The sequence below is a fragment of the Eupeodes corollae genome, chromosome 2, assembly GCF_945859685.1.
Source record: "Eupeodes corollae chromosome 2, idEupCoro1.1, whole genome shotgun sequence".
In the NCBI taxonomy this organism is placed as follows: Eukaryota; Metazoa; Arthropoda; class Insecta; order Diptera; family Syrphidae; genus Eupeodes; species Eupeodes corollae.
Window position 1 is genome coordinate 70514545 of NC_079148.1, and position 23380 is coordinate 70537924.

Below are 23380 nucleotides of genomic sequence, written 5' to 3' on the forward strand. Positions count from 1 at the left end.
TATTAGCAAAAGTCTCTGAGAATAAGGAGGTGGTGTAAATATTTGGGAAAACGGAAGAAAACGAAGACAAAAACGCATAAATCTTTTTTGGATACTTTCAAGTCTGTCAATATGGACTGAATAGTATGGTGCCCATATAACACAGCCGTATTCAAGTATTGGCATGACAAATGATACATAAAGAAGTTTTAAGACGTATGGGTCACGAACGTCACGAGAAAAACGTTTAATAAAACCTAGAATTTTGTTAGCTTTTTTAACTATAAAGTTATAATGGTCACAGAACGTTAATTTACTGTCAAGAATAACACCTAAATCAGAGACAACGGAAAGCTTACAAAGGGAGGAAGAATCTAATAAATAGTTATAATCTATATTTGTTTTTTTGCGTCTAAAACCCATAGTTTTACATTTGTATTCAATATTCAATAAGTCGGTTTGTATTGCACCATTCCCTAAAACTATGAAGATCTTCTTGAAGCTGTGAGCAGTCATTAATTGAACTAATAGATTTGAAAATTTAAAAGTCATCAGCGTATATTAAAACGGAGGAGTTTTTTATAACGGATGTTATGTCATTTATAAAGATAAATAATAAAGGACCTAAATGGCTACCCTGTGGAACACCAGAGTTGACGTAAAATTGGTCGGAGAATTCATTTCTGAATATAACGCTATAACTTCTGTTCTTGAGATAAGACGCGATCCACGTCAAGAATTTGTCGTTAAACCCTAAGGCCTTAAGTTTATGGACTAAAGTCTTGTGACACAATTTGTCAAAGGCTTTGCTGAAATCTGTGAATACGCAATCTACTTGTTTACGATCTTCGAAAGAGTCAAGGCAGAAAGAAGTGAAGTGAAGTAGGTTTGTAATTGTTGATTTATTCTGGACGAAACCATGTTGATTTTCACATACAATTGAATTACAATTAAAGGATAACATCTTACAGATAATGGACTCAAATAGTTTGGGAATAACGGAAAGTTTGGCAATCGGCCGGTAATTCGTTATTTCATTCTTAGATCCTTTTTTATGAATCGGAGTTATAAATGCACTTTTCCATAATAGTGGGAAAACTGAGCTTCTAAGAGATTCATTGAACAAAACAAACAGAGGGTACGATAAATGAGACACACATTTTTTTAAAACACATGATGGTACTCCATCAGGGCCAGGGTGAAAACAGTCATCAAGTTCTGAGACACAACGTCAAGTGAGTTAAGGTGAGGATAATTTTGGGCTGGAAAGAACGAATGGGGAATTTGAAAAGAAGGAGGTACGTCGAAAGCATCTTTGAAAAAATTGGCAAACATATTTGAAATTATTTGGGAGTCATGACTTGTTGTGTTATTAAAAGACATAGAGTTTGGGTAACCGTCAGTTTTTCTTTTACTTTTCACGAAATCCCAGAAGTTTTTTGGGGTCTGTTTCAATTCATTTTCAATTTTTATAATATAGTCAGAGTATAGAATATTGGAGTAGTCAATGAAAATATTTTTAAGTTCGGAGTAAATCCTGAAGTCTTCTTCTGCTCTAGTTTTACTAAATTTTAGCCATGCCTTATTTCTTTTATTTTTTAAGTTTTTTAATTGAGTGTCAAACCATGGTGGAGTTTTAGATTTATAGCGAGATTTCCGTAATGGCGTAGTTTCATAAAAATAGTTAAAAATAATACTATAAAAATTTAGACACATGTCATCAATATTACGATTTAGGAGCAGTTGATTCCAGTCAACATTACACAATAAGTTAGTTAGTTCATTAAAGTTACATTTTTTAAAATTGAATTCAAGTTTTTCATTTGATGTTTTAGGGATATTGCACACATTTATATTCAGTGATATATTTAAAGCTGGGTGGTGACGGTCTTCTTCTACTAGTTTAACATCGGCTGGAGATACAGCTACGTCAGTATTTATCGTGTCGGAGAAAAATATTAGGTCCAAATATTTGTTGTATTGATTGGCAACTCCATTAAATTGAACAAGTCCACAAGAAGCTAAACCATCAATAATTGTGAATTCATTGGTGCTCGTTGGACTGATAGGTGTAAAATAGTTGAAATCTGACGATTTTGTCCAGTTGAGGTTCGGAAGATTGAAATCACCTATGATGAGCAGTTCATCATTAGGTTCCATTTGGTCGTGGATCTTCTCAGTTAAATGCATGCAATTTTCATAAACAAAACTGGTAGATCTTGGAGGTATGTATACTGAGATGATAAAGAGATAACCTGTTTCCAATTTGATTTTAGTACATAGCATTTCGACGTTAGAAAGATCAAAAGAATCAACCAAAGTGCACATAAGGTAGTTTTTTACCGCGAATAGTATTCCACCACCGACTGTCTCCGAGTCGCTCGATTGGTGCCTATCTCGTCTAAAAACTTGGTAAGTTGAGTCAAAGAGTTCGGTATCTATGAAGGAATTATTTAGCCATGTTTCTGTAAAAGTAATTATATCATGTTGTAGATTGTTAATATTTTTATAGATCGTATTGATCTTTGTCCTTAGGCCATTGACGTTTTGGTAATAAATCAAAACTTGTTTAATCTGCCTCTTTGATATTAATGCATTGTCCGAGTCTCTTGAAAAGGGTTAACCATGTATGTGCAAATAGTGCTCATTCTTATGTTCCGATTTTGACCACTACATTGATCACTTTACATAACTAAGTGTTTACGCTTGACATTCGCTTTCACGTAATGCATAATGCAAGACCCTATTTCCTGTGGACCACGTGAAGCTATTCCCTCATTCCAGGTGTACATAAACGATTTGTTTGTAATAAGGTCATGAATACCAAGGCAATAGGTCCATAGCTGCCTCTTGTAGTACGCTACCCCTGTGGAAATAACTGGCGTCGGCAAGGTTTTCATCAAATCGAAAGCTATAACTGCATATTCATTGTTGTTAAGTTTCGAATCCAACTGCATCCCACTTCTAGCTGATTCAGCTTTTCGGTGGTTTAAATCTCTTTCGCTCGTTATTCTCTGCTTTTCAGAAGGATCATCTGCAGCCTCGATTTTTACATTAAAAGAATCGCATTTCTTGCAACTGTCAGAAACTGGAGCTCGAAAATGCAATTAAAATTTTCTGAAAAGATTTTCGTTAACACGAATTTTGAAACAATATCGGTGCAAGAAATTTTCTTTGGATATTCTTTTGCCTGGAATAATGAGAGCTATACCTTGGAAATTTTTTAATAAAGTCTTTCACGAGTTCTGTAGCTTCAACGGTCGTCTTGTTATGAGGTGGATGCCTTCCTCTTTGGTCCAAAATTGGTGTTGTTGATCCACTTCCAGGTGTTCTATGCTTAATTACTATTTGCATACTTTTAAATACCTACTGGCTAACTAGTTTATTTTCAAAAAATATACCTTCTCTTAAAATTTAGAATGTGTTTTTGGCCTAACCCACACAAATGTTTAAATTCTAGAATTCAATGTGGCCTAAGGAGCTTAGGCCGTTTTGGCATAAAACAGTTTTCCCCATAAAAATTCACCTAGTTTTATACGATATCACAGGGAGATTTTTTTTTATATATTTCAAAAGAATCTGGTTCGATCTGCATAGTCAGTTTGATTTTTTTGAAAATGAGGGTTAGGCCGTTTTGGCGCTGAGCGCCTCATTTATAGATTAGCACAATTATATTCTTCTGATATAATGGGCAATATTTATAGTTATAATTATCTCAATACGACTAGTTAACAAAAGCAAATCACTCACCCCAAAATATCGATGCAGTGGCCACTCGCTCGATGAATCGTGGTCCGATGTGGCGATCCTGAGTACGCCTTATTTTTTTTTTTTTATTTAATAGAAGATATAAACATTACCACTTCACTGCTACCTATGGTTAATCTACATATATAAGTATATATATATGAATATATATATTTAAGGTACATAGGTATACACACCACTTTCTTCTTTTTTTTGAATTTGAATTTAGATTCCCAATTGAGAATAAGTCATGTATATTTCATTTTGAACATTCATTCCGTGACGCGAGTATTATTACGCAAAGCCTTTTTCTCATTTCAGTTCTGCGCGTTTATTTGACAGTTTTTTTCATTTTATTTTATTCGCCCATTGTTAGATTAACATAAAATTAATTTTAATAGCAAAAATGGAAGCCGATGTTCGGGTTTTGCAGTGAGTTTTTAGGAAAACTAATTGGTTAAAACACCAGAGTTTAGGCTCATGTAAATCATCGGCACCTGCCCCACCCTTCTTCGACTTTTCCGTTTCACGGAACTCCTTCGATTTTATGGATTTTTCTTTTTATTGCATCCATTGTTATATTTGGATCAAAAGGCTTCAGTGCATTTAATAAACTTTCAAATGCGTCTGCCTTTTTGAACCTGTTTGTTATATATTCCGGATGGCAAGGATTGTAGAGAATGGAGTGCATTTCGCAATTCAAAATGAACTCGGACGTTAATTCCTTAGCCATTTTTATTTGTGTTCATTATCATTCATCACAATTCGAAATAAAATAAAGCAAATCCAAAAAAGAGAGAAAGAGTAGAGAGAGAAACGTCAAAAACACGCAAGGAAATTTCTACCCGTGCGTGTTCAAATAGATTTATTTCTGTTTCATCTTTTCATACACGCGCTGTGTAATACCGGACGTACTGCTCGTTTTTTTTTTTTTTTTTTTTTTGAATTTTAAACAAGAAACACAATTTTTACATATCACTGATTTAAAAAAAAATAAAACCGAACAATAAAAAAAGACTGAAGTTTGTTTAAATTTTAAATTAAAAAATGAGGTAAGAAAAGCACTCTTATAGTTGTAGATATGTATGTATATAATTGTTTGATTGGCTTGGTTTTCCTTTGCGATTGATGGGCCGATTTAGGAATTTTGGGCTTTCCTCGCCCGTTAAGGTCCTGTTTTCCAATTCCTTTTAAAAGAAATTTGAGGCCTTCAAAACGAATCTTTTGAACTACCTAACCAGGATTTTCCAGCCTTTGTCTCGTTTCACACCCACTAGATTACGCATTATTATATTAATGTTATAATAACGCAATTAATCTTTTTATGTGAGTATGAACATTGGTGGGTGTGATTTACGCACTTGTTGCTAACGTCTTCGGATGCGAATCGGATTCATTAATGTCATGACACCGATCGCATCTAAATTTGTACTTGCAACAGAGCTTTGTATACTTTTTTTCAAATTGCTATGTCAAAAAAACCACCCACGCAATTTTCTTGAAAGCCCTTTCTGTATCTTTCTACATTATTATCTGTATAACAAAATTAATTTCAAGTCCATATCTCTACTGGTTCTAAAGCTAAAGACAACAAAAAAAAACTTTGGGAACGTACAGACAACTCTCTAAAAATCTTTTATTTCGACTCGAGGGACCTTGAAACGTCGAGAAATGTCAAAATTTTCAATTTGACAAATCGGACCCATTACAATAACTTACTATGTTAAGCTAAAAATGTTCTCACTATTTTAAGCATGGTTAAAAAATATTTGTGTAATTTGAAAATGATTCGAAAAAAATAGGGAAAACCTTAATTTTTCTAATTGGCAACTACAAACAGTTTATATTCTAATTTTTCTTTTATTTTTTGTCATGTTTTTTTTTAATGATTTCATTGCCAATGAACCAATCAAACAAACAAAACAAATATACTAAATATAAATACTAAATTATACCAAACATTTATTTTCATTGACTCCCTCGAACTTTCACTGAATTTGTATACATTCTTCTCTATCTTCTGTTTTTTTTTAATAATCTGGAAATATCTAAATATCTGGAATTTATGATTCGGATGTCAGCCATAACACTTTGTGACCAAAAGGAGAATCGGTTGTCATTCAGCTTACCCCTGTAGAGGGGAGCGAGGTAGCATTGCTGTTATATTTCATAATAGGACTTGTCTTGGTTGGTTTTATTTTGTATTTCTTTTTTTATATGTAATGAATTTTTTTTTTATTTTAATTGTTAAAACACAGGTTACAATTAGGTTATTACAGGTTTTGAGAACAAATTACAGCTGCTAATGACAGAAGTGCTATTTAAGAAATGTCATATTACAAATTTCATTCAAAGCAACCTCGAAGCAGGCCCATCGTAACGAAGACGAACCTGAAGCGTGTTTGTGTTTCAGCCATTATAGGTTTTATAGGAAGTAAAAACAGTTATCACTGGTGTATTCTACCCCACTTTCAGGTTATGACATTAGACCTGTGTCAATCGTGATTGATTCGGTCTTAATGACCCGTTCATCAAAAAAATTGAGTGATTGCAATCGTAGTAAACGAAATCAATCGTTCTCAATGTCAATCATTTCATCATGCTGTCTTTCGTTTTAAAGGAAAAGAAATATGTTTCGTTCATCCAACTTATTCTCATTCAAATGAACATTAAACATAGCTTTGAAACAATCAATCAATTCTTTCAATACTAATCGTTTTAAAGACTGAAACTGAATGAAAATGAAGTACCTTAACCTTACCTACTCTATTGCATAAAGTTCCATATATTTCCACTCGCTTATTTTCCATTCAAAACCAAAATGAAACAGAAACCTTAATGATTGAAAAAGTGAACGATTGGAATAGAACGAAATTTGCCCATTTTATTCGCATCCAAATGAAACAGATATCAAAACGATTGAAAAAATGAACGATTGAAAAGAACGAATCATTGACCTTAACGACATATGAACGATTGAAATGAACGATTGAAACACCTCTATTATGACATATATGTATATCTTCATGTATCTATGTTCGTTTTATTTAAAATTACAAATCCGTCATCGCAAATACCCAACAAAAATTAAATTAAAATCAAACATACCTACTTTCCAATTGAACTGTCAAAACAAATTGAATTTGAAACATTTCAAACACAAAAAATATTGACACTTTTCTATTGAAAGTGCAAGGCTAAATAGCAAAATATTGTAAACATTAGCTACAAATACCACGTTACTAAACACACCTATTCTAACGGAAAATATCTAGAATCGATAATCTCCAAATACAATCGTTATCGAAATTCTTATAACATCCCCTACTTTACCCGACCAAATGCCATCAGTAGACGTCAAAAAAGTTTGTTTTTAAATAGGCGCATTCATTCAATTAGAATTTGTGATTTCTTGCAAATACGAAAAACACTCAACTAACAGAAAACTGCGCGCCCCGTAATAATCAACTGCTCTTGTTTTCCTAGTTTTACTTCTATGTTAGTCTATTAATTAAAAATAAATTTAACCCAAATCTTCAACAAACAAACTCCTAGTCCAAGTTAAATCCTTCAACTATGTAAATCTATTTCCATCCGAATACCTGCCGCAGTTTTATTTGTCTAAAAACTTTGCAAAAAAATAGTTTTGTATTTGTTTTTTTATTTTTTCATTGTATTTATTTTGTAATCAAATAAATTGCTCTAAAGAATTAAGTGAATTAAAGAGCCAATTAAGGCGATAAATTGGCATCATGACAAACCGAGCGAACTACAAGGACATCCACGATTTGCTGGAGAAACTTTGCAAAAATATGTGCCCCAACAATCACAGTAGGTTTTTGATAAATGTTTGTTTATATTTTGTGTAAAAATTTTCAAAAGTTGAAACTTCCAAAAACATCAAATTTCCATTTTATGTTTTCTTCATTTGCTATTAATTGTTGTTTAATTTGCCTCCATCAATTTGAGAAGAAGGAAATAGGAATCATTTGGCTGCAAATATTGCTGAACTCAAGAAGTCGCCTTCAATGGGCACTTCAAGCATTTATGAATAGTTTTTGTTTGTTCTTAATTTCTTTTTTTGGTATTATGAATTGATGGATTGATTCTTATATATTTTGTCTTAAAGGGCATTTGTTGGGAAATGTAACACAATACATATCGAATTGTCCGACGGCTTTGGGCGGTTCATTACCATACAATGAGACTTCGGTGGTTTCGAAGATTTCAAGCCATTTAACAAATACCAGTGGTTCACAGAGCAGTGCGACTTTGTTCTTGAATCTTTATGAACAATTAAAAACCAGTGTAAGTTGTTTGTTTCCTTTCGTGGCCTAAGTTGATCGTTTTTAATTGGATTGTTTTTTCTTTTGTAGCAAACTGAACAAAGACAAAGAACAGCATTATTAACTTTTTTGTACTTTATGGCCGATTCGCAAAATAATATGTTGTCTTTGTCAATTAATGGTTTCAATAATACGGGCACTAATAATCAGGATAGCAACGGAGCGGGAGTTAGTTCGGCTTTGAACTCAATTCGATCAAGTATGATGCAGAAGACTAATCATTTTAATGCAGGTGTTACAAAGGGAAGGGGAGCTTTGAACACGTTTGTTAATCAAATGGTAAGTTATAGTTTGGTATAAGTTGGCATAGTTAGATTCTGATTTACATCAGATATGGACAAACTAGTACAAAATTTGGAAATACCTCGTAATTAAAAAATAAACTCCCATACTTGTGAACTTTGCCTCTCTCTGAAGTAAGCCACCAATGGTGTTACAATTTCAACGTTTACCAAAATATCCTAACGATAAAATTAACAATTTTTTTTTACTGATTATGGTGAAGTTCAAGAACCAAAGATAATTGTCAAGTAATTATATAACTTTATATCCAAGTTTATAACATTTTCAGTGATGAAGACCATTTTGCTCTAAGAAATTCTTCAACAAAGAGAAAATATGTAGATCATCACTATTTTTCACCTATTAAATAAATAGTTAAAGGTCTTACTTACTTACTTAAGGTGGCGCTACAGTCCTGTGTGAACAAGGGCCTCACCCAACAAACTTCTCCATCTAGCTCGGTCCCTAGCTAGATGTCTCCAGTTTCGCGCTCCAAGTTGGGTGAGGTCACCTTCCACTTGTGAGCGCCACCTTATCCGCGGTCTTCCTCTACTGCGCTGTCCTGTGGGTGTGGATTGGAAGACTTTTCGGGCAGGAGCATTGGTTTCCATGCGCTTTACGTGACCCAGCCATCTTAGTCGTTGGACTTTTACCCTTCTGGCTAAGTCTACGTCGCTATCATTCCATCTTTTCCTCCACTCCCCTTCGATGCATACGGGACCGTAGATCACACGAAGAACTTTTCTCTCGAAGCAACCCAAGGTGCTTTCATCCGCTTTTGTCATGGTCCATGCTTCTGCACCGTATAGCAGAACGGGGATGATAAGGGTCTTATATAGCAACACTTTGGTCCCTCGAGAGAGGACTTTACCGCTCAATTGCTTTCTTAGTCCAAAGAAACAGCGGTTAGCAAGAGTTATTCTGCGTTTGATCTCAGCGCTGGTGTTGTTTTCTGCGTTTACAGCGGAGCCTAGGTAGACGAAGTCCTTGACTACCTCAAAGTTACGTCGGTCGATTGTGACGTTTTGACCAAAACGTCGGTGTTGTATGTCCTTTCTTGACGACAGCATGTACTTTGTTTTGCCCTGATTAACCGTTAAACCCATTTTTGCCGCTTCTGCCTCAATACTCACAAAAGCCCCATTGACATCACGCTGAGTTCTTCCGATTATGTCAATGTCATCAACATATGCTAGTAATTGGACAGACTTTTGAAAGATAGTGCCTCTAGTGTTGACGTGTGAGCTCTGCACTATTCTTTCAAGCACGATGTTAAAAAAATCGCATGACAGCGCACCACCTTGTCTAAAGCCTTTTTTGACATCAAAAGGTTCTCTTAAGTTGTTTCCAACCTTTATGAAGCAGCGTGAATTCTCCATGGTCATCCTGCACAAACGGACGAGTTTGGCAGGGATGCCAAAACTAGACATGGCTCTATACAGCTCGTCCCTGTAGATGCTGTCATATGCGGCCTGAAATCGATGAAAAGATGGTGGGTGTCGATTTGGTGTTCTTGTGTTTTTTCCAGAATCTGCCGTAGTGTGAATATTTGATCAATTGTGGACTTTCCTGGTCTAAAACCACACTGATATGGACCTATCAGGTTGTTGACGATGAGCTTTAGACGTTCATATATTACGGCAGAGAAGATTTTATAGGCGATGTTAAGTAGACTGATTCCTCTATAGTTGGTGCAGTTTAGAGGGTCTCCTTTTTTCAGGATCGGGCAAACAATACTGAGGTTCCATTCATCGGGCATGTTTTCTTCCGACCATATCTTACAGATAAGTTGGTGCATGCTCCTAACCAACTTATCTCCAGCTGCTTTAAAGAGCTCGGCATTCAAGCCATCTGCTCCAGCGGCTTTATTAGACTTCAGCTTAGATATGGCAATTTTTACTTCGTCTAAGTCGGGAGGACGGGATTGTAGGCTTTCGTCGTCTTTGTTGAATGGATCATCCTGCCTGACAGCGGAATTCGGTATGTCGTCGCCGTTATACAGTCTGCAGAAGTGGTCCTTCCATATCCTCCTCCTGCGGTTCCACTTTCGTCTTTGCAGCCTTCGGTTCTAGGTGTATTTACCTGTGAATTTCGTTTCACCTGTTCATAAAACTTTCGAACTTCATTCCTGCTTTTAAACCTCTCAACATCTTCGACTGCACGCTTCTCATACCCTCACTTTTTCCTTCCGAGAAGTCGGTGTTCCTCTCCGTTGAAGGTCAGTTGATTATTTTTATTTCTAAACTTGATCCCGCTATAAATGGTTAAGATTTTAAAAACTAACTAAAAGCCAAAGTTCGCAGTTTGAATCCTATAAAATAAAAATAAATTGGGTGGCGCAACAGTCCGTTAAACTCTCAACCATTCCTTTGAGCGAGTACTGTTGTTAGGGAGTACTACAGTTTTAAGCCGAATCTGAACGACTTATTTGAGAAAGAACGTTTTATGACAATAATTACTCTTGGAGGATTTGTCAATTTCTCGCAAAAGGCAGTATAGCGTTACCACTTCCCAAAAAAAAAGTGGAAGTAGATTTTATAAAAAAGTGAAGTAGATTGAGAAAAATGGAAGTAGGTTTCAAAAATTAACTTTTTCATGTTATTCTAGTTCTTGAGAAAACTTGAAAACAAGTTACATTCTAAGGAAATACCAAACAATTTTTTTATATTCAAAGAAGCCAATTTAAGAACACAAATTTTAGCAAGAATTAAGAAAAAACTTCTCAGTTTGTTTTTGAAAAGTTCTAATCATCGATTTTTGACCGTACAAATTTGTATTGATACTACTGTTATTTTTAGTTTGAAAATAAAATAGGAAAGACATACAGACAAAATCGGGGGACCCACTTTTTTCAACCTCTATCATCGTAATATCATGTTTGATTAAATTCTCGAATCGAAATTTTTACGAATGCAAAACTTGCCATACAGGTCCTATATGTCGAAAGTAAAAATGACAAAAAGGGTTAAACTAGAATACATTAGATAAAACGGAACCTTACCGCAAATGCAAATACTTAAAAGATTTTCAAATTCTCTAGAAAATTTTGAGACTACATAAAAGAGTGATAAGGAGAAAAAAAGAGTATATTCATTCAGTGAATTTTTGAAGAGTGTGGTGTAAATGTCTTAGTACAACGTTGAATATACCATCGACACCTGCTGACTTTTTGTTTTTTATTGAGTTGAAGATGAGCTGAAGCTCGACCTTCGTCACTAACAAGGAACTTGGTCCCGTTTGCTCGGCGTTTATGGCATTTGCCAAGGAATCGTTTTGAACCACAGGGAGCCGCTGTTCTCAGATGATGGCTCTTCTGGATCTATTTGCGCTGTTATGTGTACGTCTCTGCTCTCTTCAGTTCTTTGGAGTTTCGGACACGGTTCATTTTCGTTCTTTTTCCTGAATATCTTGTTGATTTTAGGAAAGGTACTCGGGTCACTGGAATCAACTGACCGGATCTTGCGATCCCGTTACTTGTTAATTGATAACCTGTAGCTCTCCTTAATCAACAGATTTTTTATTGACGACTTCAGTGTTCTAACCTACAAGACGTGTGGGTCTGTAAGTCGTCTGTATAAGTTTTTGAGTCTTTTCATTAAGCCACTCTTGTGCCTACGAAATGTGTGAATAGTTGCATTTCTGTAGGCGTCCATTGGTCCCGTTCTTTATATTTTGGTATTGTCCGTTCTATGGTTGGTTTTATTGTTTCGTCCTTCTGTTGTAAATGTTAGTCAATTTCTGTATTTGTCAGGTTTCTGTTGTTTGCTAGGACTATGTCACTCGAACGAAGTTCTCTCGCTAAGGCGTTTGTGCAACCAGGTCAGCGCATCTTACTGTAATTGTAAGAATGCATTGCACTCCACTCGTTCTGCATTACAGCAGCCTGTCCGCAGTGATCACTGTCGTACTCGGCTGTCTGTAAGCAGTTTCGAGGGTGATTACCCACTGTCAGTTGTACAGAAAAAATTCCAGAAAGGAACTGCTTCTTTGATACGATGGCTTTTCAGTAGACAGCAAGTCGACGCCATATTCAACGCTGTAAAGACTCATCAAATTAAAAAGATAGTTACCTCTGGGATTACTATATTGATTTCCCCAATATTCATGTTTTGCCTTCAAATTACAGGCTAATATGAACTAGTTTTCTTCCAAGCTCAGTTTTACAAAGGTCTCTAAAACAATCTCGAGTTCTGAAGCAAAGTAAGTAACCTGCGGAGCTCCAGCCGCAATCATATACATCCGTTTCCCTCAAGTGAGAGAGATGCATACAACGCAAACTTCTAGCGTCTTGAGCTTTCGCAATTCATTATTGTAAGCGACACCGTCCCCTTGAATGGAGTCGGGGCGGTCTTTTCTTATGATATTGTAATTTGTATGAGTCAATTTGTGTTTGTGGTTTAGCTTGGTTTCGGTAGCCATAAACACATCAGTACTGAAGGCTTTCAACAATTCGAACATGTTTGCTCTTCGTTCAATCCTGTTCAGTGAATTTATATTCACAGCTAGGACCTTTATCCGCGTCTCCAGCAGCGCGCCCATTATGGTCTCAATTGCGCCAGGCCAGGCAACAAAGAGTAGATATGAGTTACCCTTTTGCCTTGCTCCTTTATCCGACTTTGCCGCCCTGTTAGATGACCTTGAATGATCAACAAGTCCAAGCACTTACCATCATGCCCCGGGTACTACCGTTTTAATCCTATACTTGTTGTCATATACATGCTCTAGAGACATTTTTCGAAATACTCATCACTTAAGGTCAGATATTTTATACCAAAAAATATTTCTAATAAAGTAGAATTCTGTGCTGTGCCTTGTCAAAGTTTATTAATACACAAATTTTAAAACAGTATAAGCTAAGAGTCATCATTTTAGCTTGCAATTTTTTTTTGTCATAAAACCAATTTTGAAATTTGCAACCTTGGTGATCTTGAGCCTAATTGTTTCTAAAAACTCTTTAACAAGTTCTTTGGTAAATGACTTCCAACAATTTGACTTTAAAACAAAATTGCCCTTCGGTACGCAAGTTTTAACTATAATTCAATTCATACCACAAAATCTATGAAAGTTTGAAAAATCTATTTAAAACATATACTCTGAGGATGAAGTTTTCGTATCAGGTGAATTCAATCTACATAATCTTAAATGGTTTAAGCATGACAATAACCAACCCATTAACCTATGAATAACATTGAATTCTATACTATCCATAACAACAAAATAATTAATCTTGTTTATATTTCTGACATAGCAAATATTGACACTGCTCTTATTCAAGTCGACATAAATTTTTAAGTGAAGGTCGACGTCATCCTGCATTAACAATTTCCTTAAGCTTATATGTACTTAATCTAGATACTGCCTGTTATAATCAACTTCTACCGATTTCAATGATTTAGACTGGGATACAATATTTTTAAATTTAAAATTAGATGAAATGGTTCTGAAGATTTATGAAGAATTTTGTAATGTTTTTTTTAGAGAGCATACATCTCCGTAAAATTAAACCTAGAAATAACAATAAGCCATCTGAGCGGCATCTTAAAAGCTTCAAAAATAAAAGGAATAAGGTTTTGGTAAAATATAGGCAGTCACTTGATGATGTTGATTATGGTCGTTACATAGAAAGCAGAAATTAATTTATATACTATTTGAATTGTGTTTATGAAGAGTTTATTGAAAATACTGAACTTGAACTTATGTATCCATAACATTTTTGAAAGTATGTTAACTTTAAACGAATATATGACGGATTTTCTCCAAACAAGACATATTAAGAAGATTCAAGTCATAAGCCTAAAGTGATGTCCAATACGTTTGCGGATTTTTTTAATAGTGTATATAAACTAATCATAGTTCGACAGTTATTACAAATACTGATCAATTACTCCACTTAGCTCAAATTAATCTAGAAAATGTTCTATACTTGTCAAAATTCTAAAATTTGACAAAAATTTGAATCCCGGTCCTATGCTTAAAAAAAGTGCTAACATTTGTCATACACATTTTTTGTTCTTTTAAAATGTTTTAAACCTCAAAAAGTTTCTTAAGCATAAATATCTGTAACTATGGTCCTATAGCTAAATTGTCTGTTATCCCAAAACTGTTTGATGATTTTTTTTTGCTTTTTGATATAATTGTTTCCCTTATTTCTTTGATAATCAATATGGATTTGTAAAAAGAAAATCTACTTGAATTTACAACTTTTTGTATTGATGCTTTCGAGAAAGTTGGTTGTGAATTTACAACTTTTAGAAAAGCATTTGACAAAGTTAGCCATAAAGTACTTTTAAGTATATCAATAGCTTGACCATTTTAATTTGTTCATTGTTTATTCTTGTGTGCCTCAAGGTAGCCGTCTTGGTCCGTTGTTATTTGTTCTGTTTATAAAAGACCTCCCTTCTATCTAAAAAATTGAAGATGTTAACATACTCAGATGAAATAAAATATAAATATACAAACAGGTCTGCGACGCTAAACAGTTAAAATACACACTTAATTTAGCGACCAGCTTAGAAAGGTGTAAGGATTCAAAGAATTTTTGGTATAATGTACGGGAGTTAGGTGGAAACAATCGTATGTCATCAAGTGTATTAGAAGCTAAAGTTCTGGCATCCCATTTCAGATCCTTGTTGACATACCAAGATGACTTGCACTCGTTTCATTTCGCTTGCCCAGACACAGCAGATGATTTGCTTGATTCTGTAATAATCTTTGAATAACTGGAACTTGTTCTTTTTAATATGAAAAACAACAAGTCCACAGGAATCGATGGCATTCCCGTTTAATTTCTAAAAAAACTCATCTTTATAACACAAGCAATATCTTCTTTCTTTTTACAACAACTTATACGATTCCGCTTGCGTTCCCACGAGCTTTAATAAACCTTTTATATTTCCAATATTTAAGAAAGGTGATGTTACCTTACCTGAGAATTTCAGAGGTATTTCAATACTAAATTCCATTAGAAAAGTATTTGCTAGAATAAAAAAGACTTATCAATTGTGTTTCAAGCTGGTTTTCGTGAGGACTTTTCAACGGTTGACCATATTTTTGCTTTATGGGTATTGCTAACAAATTTATCCAAAAGAAAAAGAAGACGTATGCTTGCTTTATCGACTTCAAAGCTGCATTTGATACCGTCAATCGACAAGCTCTCATTTACAAAATGGCCTTACTTGGTATATCTAGAAAATTTCTAAATATCTACGAAAAATTGTATGTAAAACTTATGCGACAGTTTGGGATAGGGCCGAGATTTAAAATTGGTTTCAAATGACTGCAGGTGTTCCCCAACGATGTATCCTCAGCCCAATCCTGTTTGCCCTTTACATTGATGATATTTCAGATAATTTACCCGATGGAGTTTGTTTTTCTGATATTCGTAGTATAAAAGTACTTCCAACTACAAATCAATAGGGTACAAACGTACTGCAATATCTGGAACCTTTAAATAAACTCAGAGAAAACAAAGATAATGGTATTTGAGGCACGGAGTTGTAGAAGGTTGAGAGAAGAAAGGTGGTTCCTTAAAAACCAACCTCTTGAAATAGTACAGGAATTCAAATATCTGGGAATGTTGATGTCTGCTAATGGTAGCTTCAATAAACATGTTCAGCATTAGAGTAAAGAAGCTAAAGTAGCTCTCAACATAACGTGGCCAACTTGCTTCTCAAACAAAAACATAGACTTAGGATCTAAATACTGAGTTTTCCAAGCAACCTTTAACACTTTGCTTGTTTTAGGGTATTCAAGTTGTTGGTCACACCTATTTTAAAGAAATTGAGTTGATACAACTCCTTTTTTTCAAAAGATTATCTCAGTTACCTAGTTCGACTCCAACCTATGCAATTCATGTTAAGTCTGGAATTGCGCCGATTTATGTTAAAAATTTGAAATTGCGTGCAGATTTTCTAACAAGAGTGATGAGTAAACCAAGTTCGAATCTTCACACATCTATCATGAAGGTTCTTCTGGGAACAGAATCATCGCCATTCAAGGAATGGACTCAACTTGTTCCTCTTGAACTGACTGAGTTTAACATATATAATTGGGGCAAAATATCTTTTCGAATGTTATCGCAAAAGTTGATGAAAATATATAACTTCAACATCTAAATAGAGCAACATCATCGTCAACAAGAGAAATTTATAGAAATCTAAGCCACTCAATTTCAATAATAGACTTTCTGCAAGGGCTATAGGTACAACTTTCAGAGCAAGTGTTGAAATATTGAACTTGAATTATATTCCGCATCGGTCAGATTTACCTCTCCTTTGCAATTATTTTAACAGAAATGAACGTGACGATATTTACCCTTTCATAGCTATTTGTCCGATACTAAAAGAAATTCTAAAGCGCTATTTTCAACATAGTGTCCTCTCTAGAGAACAAATGTTTGGTGTTATGAACGGATCCGTTGGGTGTTCTGTGACCATGCCTTAAATTATCGAAGAAGCTTTTCAACCTTTTAATATTTTTGAATCTGTTTTTCTAAAAATATTAGTTTACAAATTTCTAAAACAATTTATAATATGAATTTATAAAAACGTAAACTAAAACTCAAAAACCAATAGTTATCAAAAGCGCGAATGTAAAACAACAAATTATATTTTTTTATAGCAAGAAATCTAATGAAAACCTACGAACTATTTATTTTATTATTTTATTAAATTAAATATTATTTTCTGGCAGACGGCAACCTTGCCATGTTCAAATATTAATATTTTTTACTCTGATGAAGTGAAAATATTTTGAACAAATAATTCCAAGATCCTTATGTACTTAAAACTCTATATGTATCATTTCTCTCACTCCTTGAATTCCGACTTTTTTGTGTGTTTCAGTCGTCGATGCAAAGTCCTACAGTAGATAACAGTCTCAAGATCTCGAATCTCCGAACCACACACAATCACCATTTATTATCAGACAGCAGTGATACCGGGAGTAAAGATGCACATTTAAATAAACAAGCCATCCGTGAAGCACAAAATGATTTAAACGATGATATTGTACAGAATGTGATTTACGCTTTTACTGGAATACAGGGGAAATATCTCAAAAAGGATGTGATATCAGGAGCATTTAAATTGGATACAAAGGCTAGAAAACTGAATGTGGTCCAAGCCGGGATGCTTCTTCGGTTATCTGAATTAGGGTAAGGAATTAACTGCAAACATTGTCAATAAGAGATTAATTATTTTGTGTGTTCTTCTCTTGTTTGTTAGTTACTATCATGATCAGGTGCAATCTTATACCGATACAAAGAGTGGACTCTGTGCCTTAGGTTTAATGGGGCAAGGTTTTATTTCAGCTCTAAAAACGGAATTAACAAAGTACTATGGAATGGTTGCCATGTTGCAGGAACAGGTAGAGCATATTATTTTATAAAAGTATCCAACTTTTGTTAATATAAGATATGTCTTACAGTTGAATAAGCAGAGAAAAACAGAAAAACAAGAATGGATGACAGCACTGGCATCGGTCGAGAAAGTAACACTAATGAAGATTCTCGTATGGTCGGTTGATCCGTTGCAGCGTTTACAATGGCTTGCCAGAATTGCTGAAGCTTGTCAGGAGAAAAAAGGGGGTGCATTGGCTTCGATTGTTCATAGCTTCTTAAGCAACGGCGATCCAATGGTGAAGTCGGTTGTTAAAGAAATGCTGCTTGCAATTTGCGGTCCTTTGCAACAGATGCTGTCTCGTTGGTTACTTGAGGGAGAAATTTGCGATCCACATGGTGAATTTTTCATAGAATGTTTGTCTGAAGTTAGCCATGATCGACTGTGGCATGACAAGTACCGAGTGCGGACTTCGATGCTGCCGGATTTCATTTCTACAGATATGGCCAATAAAATTCTCATAACCGGAAAAAGTATTAACTTTTTGCGTGAAATTTGTGAAGACAAAGCTCCAGTCAAGGGACGAGAAGAATTGAGGCAATGTTTTGAACTAAATGGTAAGTCACAATTATTAATTGTCTTCTTTGAAATAATTAATTCTAACTTAAATTTTCTAGCCGAAAATATATTCTCGAAAGTGGCTGATACAAAACTGCATTCTACAATTGATTCGGTGTATTTAAATACATCGAAGAGGGTGCTGGACATTGTAATGGGACCACACAAGTTACTTGAGCATCTACAAGCGATGAGAAGGTATTTGCTTCTGGGCCAAGGTGATTTTATTGGAATTCTCATGGAGAATCTAAAGTGAGTTAAATAGAAACTTAAAACAAAAAAGAGGGGCCTCTAAAAACATTATTGTTTGTAATTTTCAGATCAGAATTAGACAAACCTGCAAAAGAATTATATTCTTATGATTTGTCATCGATTTTGGATGCTGCCATTAGAAACACAAATGCCCAATACGATGATCCGGAGATTCTTAATCATTTAGATGTGAGATTATTGCATCCTTATGATGGAGACACTGGTTGGGATATACTGTCACTACAGTACACGGTTCGTGGGCCCTTGGCTACAATGTTGGATCCGTCGATGGAGAATTATCAAATTCTCTTCAAACCTCTATGGCGAATGAAACATATCGAGTTTTTACTCTCCTCCAAAATTTGGAAAGATCAAATGTGCAATGCTAAGGTAAGTTAGAATTTTTTGTTACATATGTTGTCGTAACCTTATTCAATAGTTGTTGAATTAACAAACGCTTATTATATTTTCCTGTCAATGAAGGCTAACGAGAATAAAATTTCTCATAAATCAATCAATCTTCGGAAAATAGAAAAGTACTACTGTTAAAATTATACGCTGTATTTTGTTAAGATCAAAAATTCGTTGGATTGTTATTCTTTTTACAAGATCAGAGAGGACTTACCAATCAATGGCCTTCTAGTCAAAAGAAGCAGTGTTCTGCTTCGTTTGGTTTCAGCGCTAGCGCTGTTGTCTGAATTTATAACAGTGAAGGTATATAATTGGTCTTGCCTTCATTGACCACTAGGCACATCTCCTCCGATTCCGTCGCAATGCTTATCGGTGTATCCGAGCCATTGAACGGACTCTTGGTTATGCCTCTAGTGTTGACAATTGAGTTTTGCAAAATTCTTTCCAGAACTATGTTGAAGTCGCATAATAGTGCATCGGCTTGCCTAAAACTTTTTTTGACATCGAAAGCATCGTTGAGATCTTTTTCGACCTTGATAGAGTAGCGTAAATTCTCCATCATCATTCTGCAAAAACGGGCAAGTTTGACAGGAATGGTAAACAAAGACATTGCTCTGAAAAGTATCGATTTGAAGCTCCTAGGTTTGTTCCAAAATCTGCCATAATGTGAATATTTGGTGAAAGGTGAACTTCCCTTGGCCTTAAATTGATTCAGAAATTCACATAATACTGCATAAATGATTTTATAAGCGATGTTTAGGAGACTGATGAACCCCTTGGTTGGCGGAGATCAAAGGGTCTCCTTTCTTGAGGATTGGGCATATGGTCTTCCGACCATCTTTCCTTCTTACAAAGTCATCGCCTGCTGCTTTAAGTACTTTAGCCAGAACTCCCTAATACGTAGCCACTAGCTTAATGAATGCCCGAATATATCCCCATTTTTCTCCTCTTCAGATTCAGGACTTTTTGCATGAGTCTACATGGTTCCAACAACAAATCCACACCAAAATAGTCGCTGCCTTTTTCTCGGTAACAGTCGCCGTAATATACATCGCTTTCTTTCAATTTGCGTTTACCCGGGGGAATTGCATTTTTCACGCAAAGTTTCATTCACAAGAATTATTTCTAGTCAACATGAATTTGACTCGGAATATATTTTTCCACTGAATAAAACTACCAAAATTGAAAAAAAACAAAATAATTTTCGGGGATCAATTCAATCAAAGGTCACAAAGATCATTAATAAAAAAGATAAAGTTCAAATTCATTTTCCCTTAGCAACAACACGATATTCAATGTGAAGAAAGAAACATTGAATGCGTTAATTTTAACGACAAATAAAATAACTGACATTTTTCATGTTGCAAACAAGATTTTATTACAATTGCAATCTTCATTTACATTTTAAAATTAAAGATCCGAAAAACAACGAAATACCTCTACCTCAAAACACGGTTTTTAAGTAAAATTGTTGGTTGTTTTGAATACATTAAGTTTTGTTGTCAAGTGAATGAGGTTCCGAAGAGTAGGAGGAGTTGCATTCTAGCTATCCTTAAAAGCCAACAAGTTAATACACGCTGATCTTTGCATAACGTTTACATATTTTTTTTAAAATGAAATTTGAAAACGATTCTGAGCCATATTGCAGCTTCTTCTGATATTGACCTTCAATCAGGAAGCCAAGCCAAATATTTGGTCAATTGACTTTATCCGGCAGCTTTTTTATTTTTAAATGTTTTCTGACATTTTATGTCGAATATATTTTTTCTTTTCAAGTCATAACAGTTTGTTTAAAAAACTAAATTCTTACAGCGAATTCATTGATAAAGTTCTAAAATCAATTTAAAACGCGATGTTGTAACTCTCGGATTACCTTTAAAATTTTGATTGAAAATATTAAGAAATCGAGCATTTCTTTACTTTCTATAATTTGCTTAGAATTTAATTTTACATCCGTTCGCTTACCTTCCTAAAATAGTCTAATTTTACGAAAAGTTACGAAATTTGACTGAATCCTGTTCGTAGTTTTTCGTAAAAGAGAGCGCTCACGAGAGAGTAAAATATTGCCCCAACCTACGAATTTTAGCCCAAGAAATTTCTTTGGGCTCAAGGGCTGCCGTTTTGAAAATTCAGAAGAGAGCATTTCAGAAGATTAGGGGGGAGTATTTCGTGTTTATGGGGAGTACGCGAAAAATAGAAATACTTTTAATATTAAAAACTATTAATTCTTTTTTTATTTGTACTTCATTTAAATTGCACATACAAAGGTTCATGAATTCATGTTTAATTTAACAAAAAAAAAAAACTTAAAAATATATAAATAACTTAAATAATAAAAAATAACATTAATTAAATTAAAGTAACTTAAAAAAATAAAATACATATAATCAGACTTTCGATTTTTACAGTGTGACATTTTTTTGTATAAATATTACCTATTTGCAATAATTACATAAGAGATCTTTTGAGGGAACCCATTGCGACGCATGGCAATTTTTCATAAGTGACTTTGCCATTACAATGGCATTGACTGTGGTAATAGACAAACCGTTTCTGTTTTTGGTCTTTATTAAAAATAATTGAGAGAAGATGCGTTCAGCATTGGCACTGCTGTGACGTAAAGAAAGCAATGAACCAATAAATGTTTTCAGTGTGAAAAACATTGGCTCACCAAGTGAATATTGGTTACGAAAATATTTTGCCAGTACTCCTCCAAACTGCAATCTCTTTTAATAAAATCATTATTGTTTAAAAGCCTCCATTCTTCATCCAGTTCCTCGGCATTGTCAGCCGTTAAAAGATTCGGACAAATTTTTATAAGCGGCACTAAAGAAGGACCTTTATATTTTTGGTCAATAATGTTTAGTGCTTTCAAAACTTCATCGTCAAAACTTATTCTTGATCGAATTTCCGTACAGAGGACTATATACTATGCACGGCAGTTATTAAAAATGTCTTTAATTTCACCTGGTGAAAGCTTTTCGTCTGAGAGCAAATGACTCGCCTTAGCACATATGTATACTTCTTCAAGGAAAATGGCATCGTTTGAAAAACCAAGATTATTGAGTTCTTCATCGTCAATATAAGATGGCTTTACAAAATTTGTTAAAACAGTTTTATAATACATTTTTATCGTGGTCATGTATGCTTGGCTCTTCGGATTAAAACTCAAGATTCATCTTATTTATCATTTTTAAAACATAAATAAATAAATTTGATTTTTTAAATTCATATCCAAAAAAATCTGATGGGCCATGCCTGCATTTGGTTCTCGTTCAAAATAATGAAACAAGGCATTGCTCTAATATTCTATTAACAACTTGCTCTAATGCCAGCCATCTAGTGGTAGATGTTTTTAAAACCTTGTGTATTTTTTGACATAAAAATATTCTTGGAACTCTTTACATTCCACTTGTCTCTTACAACTATGTGAAAAATAATAATAAATACTCCTCGCAAGGGCCTCTATCTCTTCTGGAAGTTTTCTTGCAGCAGAACTCGAGCATAAATGCAATGAATGGCAAGTGCAACCGATCACATAAATGTGCGGTAGTACTCTTTGGAAAAGGGCTTTTACCCCACTTTTGTGCCCCATCATCACTGATGCATTGTCAGCTGCAAACCCGATCATGTTATTTAAAGGCACATCCATTAATTTGAAATAATCTAGAATGGCTTCAAAAATCGATTGAGCGTTTGATTTATGCAGCTCAAGCAACCCAAAAACCGATCGGTGACCTTTTGCTTTATATAGTCAAAGTACCTGACAACAAAAACGAGAAATTGTTTGCAACTATTATCTGTTGTTTCGTCTATAATTAATGAAAATTTTTGACTTTTAAAAATACTTGACATTGAGTTTTAGCTTTCAGATAAAAGAACTGTATTAGTTGCTTGAGTAGCTTTTGTTTTTCCGTATTTCAAACTTTTCACTATTTCTGAATTTTTAGCAACAGATTGAATTAAAAATATTAAAGGTTAAATCAAAATAAAGAGAAGATTATGTTCTAAAATAAACATTATTATTTGTAACTCAGCTGTCTTTATTTTGTTCAATTTTTCGTGTTGCTTATTTCGTTCTGCCTGATGCTGTTTAGAAAAAATATTTGGCTGATTTTTCAAAGATTATATTGCCTATTTGTATTATTCAGATTTTTCATGTCGTTTAATGTGTTTTATATTGTTTGACAATACCTTTTGACACCACTTGCAGAATGGTTTTTCAACACCATTCGTGGTGTTTAACATCTCCATCCAGTCAAACATAATTTACGAAAATTTTAATACCTTTTCTTTGGGCATGATGTTGTAGCTTTATCTTCGCTGTCGGAATCATTTATTTTTCGCTTTTTTTATGAGTTTTGATTTGGTGCTGATGACGGTGATGATGTTTCGAAAAACATACAG

The 23380-nt window shown here is 34.4% G+C and overlaps 1 protein-coding gene across 2 annotated transcripts in view; it reads left to right on the forward strand.

Annotated features, from left to right (window-relative positions):
• The first annotated feature begins 7092 nt into the window (after positions 1 to 7092).
• Positions 7093 to 23380, forward strand: part of LOC129945356 (gamma-tubulin complex component 3) — a 38183-nt gene continuing 21895 nt past the window's right edge. The window contains exons 1-8 of one of the 2 annotated variants that reach the window (XM_056055043.1): positions 7093 to 7557; positions 7856 to 8034; positions 8103 to 8351; positions 17198 to 17508; positions 17579 to 17720; positions 17781 to 18309; positions 18370 to 18562; positions 18631 to 18952. In XM_056055043.1, coding sequence (XP_055911018.1) covers positions 7479 to 7557; positions 7856 to 8034; positions 8103 to 8351; positions 17198 to 17508; positions 17579 to 17720; positions 17781 to 18309; positions 18370 to 18562; positions 18631 to 18952 — 2004 coding nt within the window. In that variant the 5' untranslated portion in view covers positions 7093 to 7478. Of the gene's footprint in view, positions 7558 to 7592; positions 7787 to 7855; positions 8035 to 8102; positions 8352 to 17197; positions 17509 to 17578; positions 17721 to 17780; positions 18310 to 18369; positions 18563 to 18630; positions 18953 to 23380 lie in introns of those variants that run through there. The other variant, XM_056055042.1, reaches the window with a different exon arrangement.